The sequence below is a fragment of the Gorilla gorilla genome, chromosome 9 (genome assembly GCF_029281585.2).
Source record: "Gorilla gorilla gorilla isolate KB3781 chromosome 9, NHGRI_mGorGor1-v2.1_pri, whole genome shotgun sequence".
Lineage (NCBI taxonomy): Eukaryota > Metazoa > Chordata > Mammalia > Primates > Hominidae > Gorilla > Gorilla gorilla.
The window spans coordinates 14,941,316-14,960,111 of NC_073233.2; the positions used below are offsets into that span (position 1 = coordinate 14,941,316).

Genomic DNA, 18,796 nt, shown 5'->3' on the forward strand with positions numbered 1-18,796 from the left:
CAAAGGTTAAAAAACTTCACATTTTTAACAAAAATACCAACCCCCATCTCCCTGGAAGTTATAACTCTCTGCTTTTGTTGTAATTGGGGTTTACCCACGCGGTTAATTTCCCATTGGATATAAGCCTATGGCCATCCCTACATTGCAGGCAGCATAAAACTGGGGCAAAAAAAGAAATACCTTCTGCATCCGATAACAGAGTTTCACAGACGGGGTCATAAGCCCCAAGTTCAAATATCAGTTCTGCCATTTACAAGTTCTACGACTGAAGGCAAGTTATTGAAACTCATTCAGCCTCAGTCATCTTGTCTGTGAAAAGGGATTAGAACCTACCTCACAAGACTATGATAAGGAGAAAAAGAGATAATGTACATAAAGCTCTTAGCACAGTGCCTGGCACATAAATAAGTACACAGTAAGGGATAGGTACCATTAGAAATCATTAACTCTCACCTTCACATTCATTGGTTCGTCTCTGCTGCCTCTGAAGACTTCTTAGGTCTTAGATGCACCTTGCTTACCTAGAACCCAAATATCCTGTCTGCTTCTGCCTATCTCTAGCTACAGGACTCCCTTGTTCCTCCACCGACAATCCCCTGGGTTAAGTTATTACCCACCGAAACTTACCAACTCTGCCGACCCATCCCTCCTGTGTAACTTCCCTCCCTGTCCTGGCCTGTTCCGCATGTTGCCATTCATTTCCAGTGTGACAAATCTGAAGTCAAGTCAGATTGTTTCAGTTAGTTTGAAGGCTGCCTAAAAGGCTTTATTTAACCTACAGAAGCCAAAATCATTATTTACATATAAATAACATCATTGGTCAACTGATTAATAACTTTATACTCAGGACCATGCTAGACTCTCCAACTATATTTAATCCTTCCAAGTTAAGACTCTAGTTAATTAATTATATTTTATCCTTCCAAAATACGACTGCATTTACAAGCAAAGAAGTTACCTCAAAATGCAGCTTCTAAATAGACCCTCAGTTTCTGCATCTTAATTCAACTCCTTGTTATCTCCAGAACGTGAGAGTTGAGAAATAAAAGCCTCTAGGCTACTTTTTAAACAATCTTAGAGCCACATTGTCTTAAAATTATCAGAACCTCTCTTAGTAAACACCCAATATTTTCACTATTTCATTACTCTCCAGGTACATTTTAAGTCCTTGACTAAATTAAATGAGTCAAGAAAAAGAATCTGAAGTACTAGTAACACAAAATTGGTCTGATGTTTAATATGTGGTTCATTTAGAGGCAACAACTAAAGATCAGGGTCATTAGCCTTTCCTGTGCCAGATAGCATCTCATAGGATATCCTGACTAAATTCTGCAAATACAGTCAATTGAACCAATATTGCATCTTGTAATAGTCACAGATGCTTTTACTACTATAAAGATGACTTTTTATTATGTTTCCAATTCAAAATCTATTCTGCTACCCAAGTCTCTTCCACAGCATACTTCTTTAATTTAGTAAATGAAATTTTGCACTAAGAAAGCAGAAAATATTTATATTGCCAAGTGATAGACTGACCTCTAGTGGAAATTTTTTAAATTACTGAGTGAGCTTCTCAGGACTTTATTAATACAGTTATAACTGTCTAACCTATGACATTGTTAAAGTAATGTTTAAGGCTGGGCGTGGCGGCTCATGCCTGTAATCCTAGCACTGTGGGAGGGTTTGAGACAAGCCTGGGCAACATGGTGAAACCCCAACTCTACTGAAAATACTAAAAAATTAGCTGGGGTGGTGGTGTGTGCCTGTAGTCCCAGCTACTCAGGAGGCTGAGGTGGGAGGACTGCTTGAGCCCAGGAGGTAGAGGTTGCAGTGATCCAAGATCGAGCCATTGCATTCCAGCCTGGGTGACAGAGTGAGACCCTGTCTCAAAATAATAATAATAATAACAATGTTTAAAACATTACTAATAAAATTTACTTCTTAAGTCAATTCAAGCATAGACTAGGGTTAACAGTAGAGACTCTGGTTCAGAGCTCACCTCTGCCACTTTCTAGTTGTGTAACATTTATCTGGCTCCCATCTGTAAAATGAAAAAATGAATATTACCTACCACATGGGGTTAACATGAAGATCAAATTAGTCAAAATATGAAACCTATCTAGAACACAGTAAGGTACACAGTTCAGTGCTATAAAATTATTAGTTATTACTATTTGTGGCTGCAAGAAATTATGGCTGGAGGCAAATCATAATTTCAGAGAATATAAAGAAAAACAAAAAAGTCTTTACAGGAACACATTTCTTTAGGGATTGGCTATAACAAACTAATATAGCACCAATACAGCTATTCCTCCCATTTCCCAAAATATATGAGCTATGCCTCTATAAACAGAGGAACGGGGAAAATCAGAAGCACGTAACTACACCTGGGTAACCTTTTGAAGGAAATACTGGGAAGTCTTTTCATTGTCCCAATATGGGCATGATGAATAACACCAGATTCTATCCTTTAAACCAAAAACAAACTAACAGCTCCAGTCCATGTGGATCTTTCCAGGCTTTGAACTCCTTTTACATTTAGCACCTAGCTACACACTAAATTAGTCATCCAGTCTCAGATTATCTGAGTCATACAATGTAGCACTTTTCTATAATTAACTTATTCTTTGGGCTTATATTACAAGATTCTGAACTTTTAAAAACAATATTCAACAGCTTCTACAGCAATATATCTGACTAATGACTAAAAAATGCCTCCCTACAAAGTTAATAATATAGTCTCCACCTCTTTTTCCAAGGAAAATCCAAATCAGCAATTATTTTCAGCTTACAGGAATGCACATAAAATTGAAAGATGGTCTATAATTCCGAGGTACTTCCTCAGTACAAAATAATTGCCATCCAGAGAAAAATAGCTTGTTTTTTATCATAAAACAATATGATCACTAAATAAAATACAGTTCTTAGTTCCTTCCATCACAGTCCTGAAGTACCCAAATTCATTTTAGTAATTCACATTTTCTATTCTGGGAACACTCCAAGTTGCAATTCAGTTATTCAATGTAAACATGAACTCATTAAAATGGCATAAAAGTTCCTCCAAGGTATTATTCATAACATTTACATGTATTTACTACAAGAGACTAAAAAGAACTGATTTATGTAACTGGGATCATAAATCGTGGATAATGAATTATATATGTAAAACCACAACTCAAAAACAATTACAAAAATGAATACCACAGTATGGTTAGACAACTTCTAGAAAGCATCAGACATATTGTAACATAATTCGCTCTGCTATTAAAAGTCACCAGTAAGTGTGGTGCTATTAAAGCATGTATTTCAAGATAACAGCAAAAATTAGACTGTTTGAAGTTTTTTGAAAACTTGAGTTTATCTGGAAATATAAAAGCAAGAAAGCTATTTATTATAGTATTTGATACTTCACTAAGTACAGTTCCATAAAACTGTGTCCCTGAACACTTCCCTAATAACTGTCTAGAAAATATAATGCAGCAGAAGGAAGACTGATTCTCATACTACAGAGAAAAAATCTCATTCCCTTACATATCCTTTGTAGACAGACCTTAATGGATTATGTGCTATATTACCTTCTTATTTTTCTTGTACTAAAGCAACATTTATATTATTAAGATTGGAACAGTAAAAATTCAGTTCCACCAAAGACACTAAAGATGACAAGGAAACTATGTACCTAGGCAAAGACCTAAAGAAAAGCATGTATAGTATAAATTTCCTTTTTAGGAGTTATAAGACATAGACATTCAAACAGAATAAAGCCCAGTGCTTCCAAGGAATATTATCTGGAGAAGGTCCCCAAAATGACTTCTTAAAAACATCACAAGGCATGAATTTACCAAGGTCTATTCTATGATTCTCAATCTGGATGCACAGTTTATAGAAATTGGCAAAGTGATTCTAGCATGCATCAGTAAAGGCAAAGGTCCCAGAAAAGCCAGAACTATCTTGAAAAATAACAAAATTGGAAGACTCACACTACCTTGTTTTAAGACTCACTATCAAGCCACAGTAATCAAGACACTGTGGTATTGGTATAAGAATAGACAAATCAATGAAAACAGAAGTCAACTGATTTTTGACAAGGCTGGCAAAGCAATTCAACAACACAAGAAAAGTCTTCAACAAATGGTGCTGAAACAGCTGTATATCCATAAGGGAAAAAAGAAACTGAACTTCAACTCCTATCTCACACCACCCACAGACATTAACTTGAAACAGATCATATACACAAATGCAAAAGCTAAAACTAAAAACTTCTAGAAGAAAACACAGAATGTTTTTATGACTTTCAGGTAAGTTAAAGATTTCTTAGAAAGAACACAGAAAACATTAGCCCTAAGAGAAAAACTGATAAATTAGACTTCATCAAAATGTAAGACTTCTACTCCTCAAAAGACACCATTAAGAAAATCAATAGGCGGCCAGGAATGGTGGCTCACACTGGTAATCCCAGCACTTTGGGAGGCCAAGACAGGCAGATCACTTGAGCCCAGGAATTCAAGACTACCCTAGGCAACATGTCAAAACCCCATCTCTACAAAAAATACAAAAATTAGCCAGGCATGGTGGCACATGCCTGTGGTCTCAGCTACTCGGGAGGCTGAGATGGGAGAATCACTTGAGCCCAAGGCTACAGTGAGCTGTAATTGTGCCACTGCACTCCAGCCTGGGCAACAGAGTGAGACTCTGTCTCAAATAAATAAATAAATAAATAAACAAATAAATGAAAAGAAAAAAGAAAATGAATAGGCAAGCCACAGACTGGGAGAAAATATTCACAATACATATATCTAAAAAAAACTTGTATCCAAAACTAGAACTTCTACAACTCAAAAATAAAAAGACAACCTGTTTTCAAAAAAATGGGCAAAAGAACAGATACTTTATAAAGGATATATGAGTGTTCAATGAACAGATAAAATTTTCAAAAAATTATTAATCATTAGATAAATGTAAGTTAAAACCACAATGAGACATCCTTATCCAGAAAGATTCAAGTTCAAAAGACTGACAAAACCAAATATTAGGGAAGGATGTAAGGTTCTTGCAACAAGAACCCTCATTTGTTGATGGTGGGAACGTAAAATGGTGAAACCACTTTGGAAAACAGTTTTTCTATAAGGTAAACATGTATCTATCCTATGAATGAATAATTCCAATCTTAGGTATTCACCAAAGAAAAATAAATACATATGTCTACAAAAAGCCTTATCCAAATATATAACAGCTATGTTTGTAGCAGTCAAAAACTAGAAACAACCCAAATGAATGTCCAACAACATGTGAATGGATAAATCGATGGTGGTATACCCACACAATGCAACACCACTCAGCAATAAAAATGAGTAAGTTATTGGTGCACACACATAGTACTGTATGATTCCATTTACATAGAAAATGCAAACTAATGTACAGTGACAGAAAAGCATTCAGAGGTTACCTGAGAATGCAGAGGAGGGCAGAGAGAGGCAGGATGGAGACATTAAAACGGACATAAGGGAATTTTGGGGGGTGATGGATATGTTCAGTATCTTGATTGTCTGGCAGTTTCATGGATGTGCACATATATAAAAATCAAATTGTACACTTTAAGCATAGGTAGCTTATTGCATGGCAATTACATCTCAGTAAAAGCTATTACACACACACACAGACACAGAGGACAGTTCTGCTTCTGATCAAGATAGAGTAACAGGGGGACAGATCTCACCCTTCTGCCATAAACTGCTAGAAAACTGGACAAAATACATGATACAATGGTTTTTGGACCATCACACAAGACACAGCACTGTAATACCTGGGAGAGGGAAAGCAAACATGATGAGTTCCATGATTGCACCAGTTTACCACATAGAAGCAGTTTCCAGAATGCAGCAAACTCCCCAAAAGCCCAGCAGTTTAGCTTAGTTGAGGGGAAGAGCTGCACAAAAGACAGCTTCTGAAATCTGCAGAAGGATGCACGTGAGTCTCGGCTAAGAGCTGATACAAGCATATGTGAGGCCAAAACTACCCAAGTTGGAAAAACCTTGAAAACAGTACGCTAACTAGAATAAGCCAGATACAAAAGAACAAACATTGTATGATTCCACTTATATGAAATATCTAGAATAAGCAAATTCATAGAGATGGAAAGTAAATTCAAGTTTACTAGGGATAGGCGAGGGGAGAATAAGGAGTTACTAATAAAGTTTAAGAGTTTCTGTTTGGGGTGATAAAAATGTTTTGGAAATAGTGATGATGGTTGTAACAAATTGTGAATGTAATTAATGTCACTTAATTATACACTTAAAAAATGGTTAAAATGGGGCCGGGCATGGTGGCTCACCCCTGTAATCCCAACACTTTGGGAGGCCAAGGCGGGTGGATCACGCGGTCAGGAGATCGAGACCATCCTGGCTAACACGGTGAAACCCTGTTTCTACTAAAAATACAAAAAATTAGCCAGGCGTGGTGGCGGGTGCCTGTAGTCCCAGCTACTCAGCAGGCTGAGGCAGGAGAATGGTGTGAACCCGGGAGGCAGAGCTTGCAGTGACCCAAGATCACGCCACTGCACTCCAGCCTGGGCGACAGAGCGAGACCCAGTCTCAAAAAAAAAAGAAAGGTTAAAACGTCAATTTTATATGTATTTTACCACAATAAAAAAATAAATTTTAAAAAAAATTAAAATTAAAATTAAATTTTAATTTAAAAAAAATAAATAATCAATTAATTTTAAAATTAAAAATTAATTTTAAAAAAACTATCCAAGGCTCGTGTTGGGGGTGGGAGAGGAAGGAAAACAGCCTTGCAAGAAAAAGACAGAACAATGCCCAGATCTCATACAGGATTTGGGAACAATTCCTATTCCTGCCAGACAGAGAGGAAAGATATCTTAATACATATAGGGCAGCAAGTAGAATTTTCAGAAGGGTTTCATCTTGACAACAGAGATAAATTATCCCTAGACTAAAGACTGCTCCATACCTGCCCTACTTAAGCTTAAAAGCAAGTCTCAGAAGGCTTCATCTGATTTCAAGCAACTTAACTGCATGCCAGAACAAAGCGAACACTGTTTAAAGAAGTCACCTAAATCCATAATGTCTTGCAACCAGTTAAAAGTTAACGGGCATATAAAATCTGCGAAAATATGCCCCAGAAATGATACAACTAGCAGACAAGAAACATATAAATATGCTCTACATGTCTAACAGGGTAGAGAAATACATAAACATGATGAGAAAAATGAAAGATTTTTTATTTATTTTATTATTATTTTTTTTTAGAAATAGGGTCTCACTGCGTTCCCCAGGCTGGTCTCGAACTCCTGGCCTCAAGCAATCCTCCAACCTCAGCCTCTGAAGTCGCTGTGATTACAGGCATGAGTCACCATGCCTGGTGCCTGAAAGATATATTTTAATGACCCAAATGGAACCTCTAGAGATGAAAAATACAATACCTAAAATGAAAAATGCAACAGATAGAATTAACAGCAGATCAGATACTGCCAAAGAAAAAAATCAGTAAAGGCATAGTAATAGGAACTATCCAAAAGAAAAGATTAAAAAAATGCTCAAGGAAAAATGAACAGAGCCTCAATGACCTGTGAGAGAGTATTAAGCATTCTTAATACTTTTTTTTCTGTTTTCCAGAAGCAGAAAAAAGAGGTGAAATATTTCTAAACATGACAAAAACTACCAACCTACAGATCCAAGAAGTTCAACAAACACCAAAGCTCATTCAAAACAAAACAGGTAAAAAGGAAAAATTGTTAAGCTGGACTTCATCAAAATTTAAAACTTTTTCTCTGCAAAAGATCCTGTTAATTATTAAAAAGACAACTTACAGGCTGAGAAAAATGACTGCAAATCACATATCTGACAAAGAATTTGTATCTAAAATGTACAAAGAATGTCTAAAACTCAACCTTAAAAAATTCATTTAGAAGATGGGCAAAATACATGAATAGACTTTTCACAGAAGAAGATACACAATGGCAAATTAGCCCATGAAAAGATGACCAACATCATTAGGCTTTGGGGAAATGTGAATTAATATCGCAATGAAGTATCATCAATCAGAAAGGCTAAAATAAAAAACAGTAGCAATACCAAATGCTGGTGATGATACGGAGAAAACAGATCACTCCTACACTGTTGGTGGGCATGTACAATAGTACAGCCACTCTGGAAATTAGCTTGGCAGTTTATTTTAAAACTACAATTGACTTATTACATGACCCAGTCGTTGTACTCTTGGGCATTTATCCCAAAGAAATGATAACTTATGTTCACACAGAAACTTGTACACAAACGTTCATAGCAGCTTTATCAGTAACAGTCAAAAACTGGAAACTATTCAAATGTCCTTCAACAGGTGAATGGTTAAACAAACTGTAGCACATCCATACTAAGGACTATTACTTAGCAATAAAAAGGAATATGCAACAGACTTCGATGAACCTCAAGGGAATTATGCTGAGTGAAAAAAGCCAATCTCAAAAGGTTACATAGTGTATGATTCCATTTATATAACATTCTTGAAATAACAAAATTATAGAAATGAATTTGTTTCCAGGGGTTACAGATAGGAGAGGGGTAGGTATGAGTATAAAGGAAGGAGTAGACAAGGGAGACTCACGGTGATGGTGCAGTTCTGTATCTTGATTACAGTGATGGTTATACAAAGTTTGTGGTTACACAAGACCTGCCTTGAAGTTGCCCATGGACCCCAACACCACATGCTGGAGTGTTGCCAGTCCCTCAGTGGCCCCTCTCCCTCCCTGTCTATCCCCACTCACCCCAGAGGAAGTGGACACTTAGAGATGGAGCTAATATGAGCCTCAGGCATAAAATTGCATACAACTATATACACACATATACAAATGAGTAAATATACAACTGTAGAGGTCTGAATAAGCTTTGTGGACTGTGTCAACCTTGATTCCTAGTATGATACTATACTACAGTTATGCAAAATGTTAATATTGAGGGAGGATGGTTGAAGCGTGCTCAGAGCCTCCCTGTGTATTTATTTGAAACATTTTGTAAATCTGTAATTATTTCAAATTAAAAGTTAAAAGAAAGAAAACAGATAATCAGAATAGCCATAAATACTTTTTCTTTTTAAAATAACTATAAAGAGTAAAGAAATTAAATTCTTAGTTAAAACTTTTCAACCAAGAAAACTCTAGACCCATATAGCCTTGCTAGTGAATTCTATCAAATATTTAAAGAAGAAATAATACCAATTCTATACAAATTCATCCAGAAAATAAAAAAAGGAACATTTCCCAATACATTACCATGTTACCAAAACCAAATAAAGACACTGCAAGTACATATAACTACAGACCAATATCCTTCACGAACCTAGAAGCAAAAATTCTTAAGAAAATGTTAGCAAACTAAATCCTCTAATATATAAAAGGATAATGAGGCTAGGCATGGTGGCTCATGCCTGTAATCCCAACACTTTGGGGGTGCCAGGCCAGGAGAATTGCCTGAAGCCAGGAGTTCAAGACCAGCCTGAGCAACATAATGAGGCCCCATCTCTATAAAAAAAGGAAAAAAAAATAGCCAAGTCTGGTGGCATGCACCTGTAGTCCCAGCTACTAAGGAGGCTGAGGCAGGAGGATCACTTGAGCCCAGGAGTTTGAAGCTACACTGAACTATAATTGTGCCACTGCACTCCAGTCTGGCAAGGGAGCAAGACCCTGTGTCAAAAAAAGAGGGAAGGGAAAGGATAATGAAATTGCTTTAATTTTTTGTGAAAATGATAAGTGTTGGTGAGGATGTGGAAAAACTGGAACCCTCATACATTGCTGCTGGGAATTTAAAATGGTGTAGCTGCTGTGAAAAACAGTTTGGTGGCTTCGCAAAAAGCTAAACATAAAATTACCACATGACCAGCAATTCTACTCCTAGGTATACATGCAAAGGAATTGAAAGCAGGGCCTCAAACAGATACCTGTACAGCAACAGTCACTCACTGCAGCATTATTTACAATAGCCAATAGACACAAACAACCCAAGTCAGGGGCTGGGGGAAGAGAAAAGTATGGGGTGCTTAATGCTATAGAGTTTCTGTTTGGGATGTTGAAAATTTTTGGAAGTAGTGGATAACCAGCTAATGCCACTGAATTGTATACTTAAAATGGCTGCAATGGCAAATTTTATTTCATATATATGTATATATAACCACAATAAAAAAAGAGGATAACATATCATGACCAAGTAGGGTTCATCCTAAAAATGTATGGTTGGGTTAACGTTTGAAAATCAATCTAACTTAGTCTAACAGACTAAAAAAGAAAAACTATATGATCATCTCAATAGATGCAAGCTGAGAAGAGTGGGAGACACTAAATCATGGAGTACCTTAAAAGTCTTAACAAGCTTATACTGTATTCTAAAGACTACAGATTCCTCACCAGGGGATATTAAGAGGGAGATATTAAGAAGACTAACTCAATCTAGTTAGCGAATCAACAACCGACATTTGTAAATGGTAGAGAAAATGTTTACAGGATGCTGTGCCAGAGGGCAGCAAACAGAAACCAGGCATCCGAGATGGGGAAAACGAAGAGAGACTTCTAAAAAGAGGACTGAATGGGGAGTTGAAAACAAACAGCAGAACTTTCCTAATCATCATGACTCTCTCACCACCGCCACTGCACCCATGTCTGGGAAATGCGTTATTAGTGATCATACTTGGCATGGACAAGAAAGAACAGTTCAGGTTCCAAGGTGACCACCCTCATTCAAAACAAGAATTACAACCAACATTCAAGTCAGTGTGTTCTTAGGGCTTTAAGACTTCATTTCCTTTTGGCACTTTCCAAACTATTTGATGTTCATGAAACCATCTAATGTAATAAGAAGACATAAATAAACCCGAAATCTATTTTCAGATTGTAGATAAAATTTTTATAATGTATTACTATCTATCTGGCTATAAATATATGCCACAAATTTCATCACTTCAACTGCTTAATGTGTGAATATAACAGATATTAACTTTCTCATACTGAATAATAATAGCTAACATTTATTAAATACCTTTTTTGTGCCAGTAACTGGCTTAAGTACTTTGGGAATATTGTCTCACTTAATTCTTATAACAACTCCATAAGATAGGTTCTACTACTATTCCCACTTTACAGATCATAAAACAAGACACAGAGAGGTTCGGTAATTTGCACAAGCCCACACAGCTAATAAATGACAGAGACAGGCTTCAAAACCAGAAATCTGCTAACATGCCAAACTCCTAACAACAATGCTATAAAATGAAGCAAGTGACAGATGTTCCAGAGTTTCATCAATTCACAAAAGACTACTGGATGACTTTAAACAACCTTGAATAAGACATGAAAGAACTGCTCTACTTCCCTGGGATTTAAAGTTCCATACAATAAATAAATTATATGCTATAAGTGATCCTCCTGTCTTAGTCTCCCAATGTGCTGGGATTACAGGCATGAGTCACCATGTCCTGCCAGGAAGATTCATTTAGAAGAAAATTTGGGAGGATAGGAGCCCTGGAATGTGTCTAGTAAATAGTTAGCAGAGGGTACTATAGTATCTAACATGATACAACTATCAAAATATGGCAGTATCACTCTTTTACATTCAATTATGTCTCAAACACAATACAAATAAGCTAAAAAGCTATATTTCTGGATAAAAGATTTTAAAATCTTCAATAATCAAAGTGACTTTAGACTGTACTCCAGAGTTCATTAACTATGGATTCTAAGAAACAAAAAATAGCAGAAGGAAAAATCAAAGATATTTCAAGAATTCATTAATAAATCAGAATATTAGAAGAACAAACCAAACTAAGTCTTAACTCAGATTTCAAAAGCCTAGATGACTTTTCATACACTTTGCTTATTATTTACTATTTATGCTACATGCTATAAGCAGAATAATCTTAGATATGTTTTTTGATTCTGCCATGTCACCTTCCTTGAGCTTGTTTATCTGGGTATATAAATATATTATTTTTCTTTACTTTACATATTCTTTTTAAAATCTCTAGAATCACTCCTGGACATAGTAATTACCCACTCAGTAACAGGAAAAATGCAAAGTACTGTGTAATATTAACATTTATTTTCATATTCACCTTATATTCTACCAATGCAGAAGCTATGAAGGTGTAAGTATACATGCCATTTATACTCTATCCTATCTTACTGCTCTGCAGTTCTTTATACACAAGCTTACTTTGGCTCTCTTCAATTTATACATAAATATTTAAAACCTCCTTTTGCCCATTTTCTGGATATACTCAATGGTAACAGAGCCATTGTAAGCATTTTTATATGGTAACTTTCCTGAGCAAGAATCATACCATAACCCTAATAAAGGTCAAATGCAACAGTGCCTCTCCAGGGAAGTTCTTCCATGCAGCAATGAGTCATTTTTTCTTTAGGAATGAAAGTTTCACTCTGTTGAGTAAATGTCTGCTCATATGCAGACATCTCTCACTACAAGTCAGTCAACTATGCCATAATCTTCTCTTTTCTCATTTTGAAATCTATCAACCCATACATATATATGATTACAGTGCCTGATATGGAGCTCTGCTAATAGGAAAGCACTCACATATTTATGATTTATCACACACTTGTACTGGGAAGAAAAACCTTCTGTATTAGTGAATTTCACCATGCTGATAGTAATCTCCTAGTTTCTTGTTTAACATATACAGTGAATTTACACATGTACAAAATAACATAAATTAAAAGTTACTTATTACAGCATCACTTGTAATAGCAAAATACTGGAAAACATTCAAATACCCTTCAACAGGGAACTATTTAAGTAAGTTGTGGTACATCCATTCAGTGGAATACTATGCAGCAATTTAAAAAATGAAGAGGGTTTTCTTCAACTGCAACAATATCTAAGATATTTTTAGGCAAAAAATCAAGGTGCAACATAGCAACTACAGTATACTACCACTTGTATAAAATAAGGGTAACATTTTATTTATATATAATATACTATATGTATACCACATATGTACATTTTTGTACATGTAATTCACACACACACACACACACACACACACACACACACACACACATCTCTGAAAGCATACTCAATTGTTACTTGGCTCCAGGGAAATTAAATGGGTATCAAGGCCACAGAGACAAAAGGAAGACTATTTTACTATATACTCTTCTTTTTTAAAATTATATACCAAGTCCAACTATTATCTATCTAAAAACTAATTAAACTTTAAAAGAATATATAGAGTAATAATTATATGCAGAGGCTCTATTGGATAAGAAAATCTGGGTTTAAGTCCCCATTCTTCCATTAACCAGTGGTGTGTAACCTTAGGCAAGTTCTCCAAGCCCCAGTTTCCTCATCTGTAAAATGGAAGTAATGATAGTTACTGTGAGAATGAAAAACAATCAAGTATAAAAAACAATTAGCAGAGTACATGGCAATTATTATTATTTAGTGTTATCTTTTAAATGGTACTGCAGACTTGGAAATCACCAAGTTATAGTCATCACCAATTCCTTTTTCTCTTTTTTCTTATTCTGAATGAAAAAATTTTGCTGGTTCTTTTAAAACGTGTGGCATTCAATCATTTCTGTCTATTTTATAGCCACTAGAGATTGGCCCAGACCCTGAAGAATCAGTTAGAGTAGGGATTTTGTGAGCAATTAGGAACCATCATACATTTGGTATAGGTTTTTTATTAAATCTAAACCTTTCAGTGGAGCCCTTATTGACACTGTATATAGGCATATCTACAGAGTCTCTACTACACTAAATACCAAATGAAATGCCACCAATTTATACTTGTATCCCTATTTAACATTTATAAGGTACTTTCAAATACTTTAGTTCAATTCCTAGAATAAGAATCTCAGAAATGGAAGATCCTTTAAAATACAATGTAATTTTTTTCAACAATGATGAGGGAATCAGAGCATATATTTTTATCTCTCTTGTAGATGAATATTTTTAATTTAAGAGCAACCTGTTAAATATGAATTTAAATTATATTAAATAATGAAATAAATAAATGAAAGCCAAAGAAGAGAATGACTTGCCAAAGACTCACATGCTTTATAAGAGAAAAAAAAAGCTGCCTAGAATTCACATGCTCTCATTTTACTGCTCATTTCATTCACCTTCTTACAAGGAAGTCATCAAGTATGCTACTTTCCCTCACCTAAAAGGCTCTTACTTATACAACCTAAAACCCCGTTTACATCTAATAATCTGATTTTTAAAATGGGCAAAAGATTTGAATAGACACTTCTCAAAAGAAGACATACGAATGGCAAACGGGTATATAAAAAGGTGTTCAACATCACTGATCATCAGAGAAATGTAAATCAAACTACAATGAGACATCATCTCATCCCAGTTTAAATGGCTTTTATCCAAAAGACAGGCAATAACAAATGCTAGAGGAGATGTGGAGAAAAGGGAACCTTCATACACTGTTGTTGGGATGTAAATTAGTACAACCACTATGGAGAACAGTTTGGAGGTTCCTCAGAAACTGAAAACAGAGCTACCATATGATCCAGCAATCCCACTGTGGGGTACATACACAAAAGAAAGAAAATCAGTATATGGAAGAAATATTTGCAATCCCATGTTTGCTGCAGTACTATTCACAATAGCCAAGATTTGGGGGCAACCTAAGTGTCCATCAATAGATAAATGGATAAAGAAAATGTGGTACATATACACAATGGAGTACTATTCAGCCATAAAAAAGAATGAGATCCAGTCATTTGCAACAACGTGGATGGAACTGGAGGTCATTATGTTAAATGAAATGAGCCAGGCACAGAAAAAAAAACATCAAATGTTCTCACTATTCGTGGGATCTAAAAATCAAAACAATTAAATTGATTTTTAGATGGTTTTAGAAAGGATGGCTACTAGCGGCTGGGAAGGAGAATGGAGGGAGGGGAGAAGGGGGAGGGGGATGGTTAATGGGTACAAAGAAATAGAACAAATGAATAAGACCTAGTATTTGATAGCACAACAGGATGACTATAGTCAAAATAATTTAATTGTACATTTTTAAATAACTTAAAGAGTATAAATGGATTATTTGTAACACAAAGGATAAATGCTTAAGGGCACAGATACCCCATTTTCCATGATGTGATTACTATGCATTGCTTGCCTATATCAAAGTATCTCATGTATCCTATAAATATACATACCTACCATGTACCCACAGAAATTAAAAATTGCAAATTGTAAAAAAAGAAAACCTTGTTCACAGAACCTATCTTGGATCTGGTAGCCATAAGTATCTCCCCTCTGAATTCCAGCTACTACCATAGCAAACAACTTAGCACTTCATCATGGGTTATCTGCTGTCTTCATGGTGGTATTGTCTCCCCAGCTGTAAGCAATCTGGAAGCAAGTTGGTCTGGTAAAAAAAAGACATTATAATCACCACCATCTACCCTATCTCCCCCTCAGCCTATTATCCCTGACATTTCCCTCCACTTGGAAGCTCAGACTTCTCAGCCAAGCAAAGGTATCTGCCTCTTCATTCATCCCTCCCTCTAAATTCCTCCTGGGATGCCTTTTCCTTCCTCCCCATCAACTCACATTCCTCACCTTGAGCCAAACCTTAACCCAATCCCCCTCACACAGAAAGCCTTAACTCAGCCCATTTTCTTAGAAACCGATATACACAGTGTTGTACAATTTTCCTATTCACATCTCATAATATTTCTGTATATATGCTTGGAAATGTATATTTCTGCATATGAGATAACTTATCAGCCTGGGCAACATAGTGAGACCCCCATATATACAAAAAAAATAGCCAGGCATGGTGGTGCATGCCTGTGGTCCTAGCTACTCAGGAGGCTGAAGCAGGAGGATCACTTGAGTCTGGAAGGTCGAGGCTACAGTAAGCCATGATCCCACCACTGCACCCCAGCCTGAGTGAGAGGGTCACCAGGGAATTCTTCCAGCATGATGACTTTCGGTTTCACAATACCAAATCAAAGAACCTGCACTGAGCTAAGACTCATCCCAGAAAAGACTTAGGAAAAGACACCAAACACTTAGAGGGAGTCTTCGAAGTGTTTGGAAGAAAGTCTGTCCTGAAAGAGAACTCTCTGTCCATGAAGGATGGGTCCATTTCAAAGAGAAGATACGTAACTTCCCCTATGTGATCAATTTATTGGCAGGATAACTTGCATCAGTTTAAAGGCATTTCATCCACAATGAGCAAAAGCTAAATGCACTGAATCTTCTTTCATGGAACCTGTATTTTTTGAACTCTTAGCGGTTTGCACTTAATGCTTTATTTTAAAATCAGATTTAATCATTTCATATAACTAGTACTTCTTCAGGAAGATGGATTTCATTTTACCTCTACATCTATTACCCCAGGTCAGAACTGCAATGAATTGTAATGCCATTTGAAACCACTAATACAGCACTCAATAATCCAATTAGTAAGTGAGTCTGAAAACATGATTTTCCAAAATGACTATAGTGCTCCCACTTCCTATTCTTAAATATCTAAGACACTAATTGAATGTCCATACTGTTTTATTTATAGGTCTTTCTCAAATACTCTCACAATAAAACCACCAATTTTAATTCCTACTTCCATAAAAGCTCTTTGTTGGCTCTATTTTGAAGACTTAACAGACCTGTATTTTTTAAAAAATCAATTTGATAAACAAAAAAACATTTTCTTATGATACTCAGAGGTCTCTACAGCATATAGCTTGATATTTTTTAACAACAGGAACTAAGGACAAAACTAAAAAGTGTAATTCTCAATTATACAAAACAAATAGGTATTGTATTAGTCTGTTTTCATACGGCTATAAAGAACTGCCCAAGACTGGGTAATTCATAAAGGAAAGGGGTTTAATTGACTCACAGTTCAGCATGACTTGGGAGGCCTCAGGAAACTTACAATCATGGCAGAAGGCAAAGGGGAAGCAGACACTTTCTTCACAAGGCAGCAGGAAGAGGGGAAGAGCCACTTATAAAACCATCAGATCTCATGAGAATTCACTCAGTATCACGAGAACAGCATTAGGGAAACTGTCACCATGATTCAATTACCTCCACCTGGTCTCTCCCTTGACACGTGGGGATTATGGGGATTATGGGAATTACAATTCAAGATGAGATTTGGGTGGGGACACAAAGCCTAATCATATCAAGTATGTATGTGTATAAGTATATATGTACATGGTATATATCCTCTTAATTATCTTTTAAAATTTTCATCCATATCACAGCCTTCTGGGCTATGGTATGTTCAGAAACATAAAACCAATGAGATAAGTCACCAAAGCAAACCCTACAGTGGAGAAGTGGCCACAACATAGCATCAGTAGTGGAGAAGCAACCACAGAATCTAGAAATTACAAAGAATATCTGAGGACATCTGGCACAGCATGAAATTTCTTTCATAGAAGATCTGATGGATACTGACATGAACATTGTTTAAAGTTTTCCAATGACAGGGAACCCATTCCTTAATTTCCTCAAGAAGCTTATTTCATTGGACACCACCAGAATGTTTTTCCTCATAATGAGCCAAAATTATCTCCTTATAAAACTTCTTACAGGTCACATGTAATTATGTCATTCTTACAGATACGTCTAGTCCTTCTTTAACAGGTTTCTGCCTTTCAGATATGAAGAAAATGATCATGTGTCCCCTTGGTCATACCTCCTAGAGGTTGTCTTTTCTACAACCCCAACACCCTCACCTGTCCTTCATATCACTTAAAGGTCTTCACTATCCCAGTCCCTTCACCTTCTGGGTGAAATCCAATTTGCCAATATTTCTACTAAAAAAAAAATGGCATCTAGTACTAAAAGTAAAATTCCACAAATTATTGATAACGTTACTCATGAGAAAGCAGATATGTAGGAAAGGATCAAACTCAAGAACCCTCTGCTTCATAGGGAGCAAGTCTTGACATGTACTATGGAAATGACTAGATGAACAGAAAATATAAATCGATGCTATCAAAGACAATGATAAGAAAGATGTGGGGAGGGTGGTAAAAAATAGCGTCATCAAGTTATTCATTCTGAAAGAAGTTAACCCCCCTATATGCTAGTCCACAGCCTAAATTATCTGAAATAATGATAATGTGGGTGTAATATGACCAAAACTTTCTAAATTTACAATAAGCATAGTTATATAGAGAATAATCATATCCTCTGAAATAAGTTACTTTTAATCTCATCTAAAGAATCAAATAAAATAAAAAACACTAGATGTAATTAAGACTGTTTAGTTTCCCTGGAGATTATAGCAATCAGACATTTTAAGTATTCTAAGAACGAAACATTTGAGACAATTAAGGAAATCCTATTGGAAAAAATTCGTCTGTAAAACAGAGATAATATGGGAGTAAGGAATGGCTTATTAATAACATTCAATTCTAAGTATAATGAATACAGCTATTACAATTTCAATTCACTAGTGGCTGAGCTCAAAAAGCTAAAATGCTGCCACTCAATCTGCCTCAAGGATCCAGATCTAATCAGTACAGTCACTGCCTGTTACATTTATTGAATCGCAGAATGATTTTAGGCTGAAAGGAATTTAGATGAAAAAAAAAAAAAAAAGAAAGAAAACAAAGCTAGTAAATGGTAGGGCCAGAACCTAAGACCAAAATCTGGGACTTTGCTATACTTGGAACAACTCTTCAAATACTTGCAAATAGCTATCATACCCTCCCTTCCTACCTCTAACCAATCTTCTTTCAAGGCCGGGTCCTTCAATGATTCATAATGTAGGCAGGATTCCAGAA

The 18,796-nt window shown here is 35.9% G+C and overlaps 1 protein-coding gene across 29 annotated transcripts in view; it reads right to left on the reverse strand.

The window, feature by feature from the left end:
- Window positions 1-18,796, reverse strand: part of STK33 (serine/threonine kinase 33) — a 222,230-nt gene that overhangs the window by 191,010 nt on the left and 12,424 nt on the right. For 2 of the 29 annotated variants that reach the window (XM_055355402.2, XM_055355401.2), the window contains exons 2-3: window positions 2,000-2,041; window positions 628-715 (exon numbers count right to left, since the gene is read on the reverse strand). The exons of the other annotated variants lie outside the window; for them this stretch is intronic. In XM_055355402.2, coding sequence (XP_055211377.1) covers window positions 628-699 — 72 coding nt within the window. In that variant the 5' untranslated portion in view covers window positions 700-715; window positions 2,000-2,041. The remainder of the gene's footprint in view (window positions 1-627; window positions 716-1,999; window positions 2,042-18,796) is intronic. 29 annotated transcript variants of the gene reach the window in all.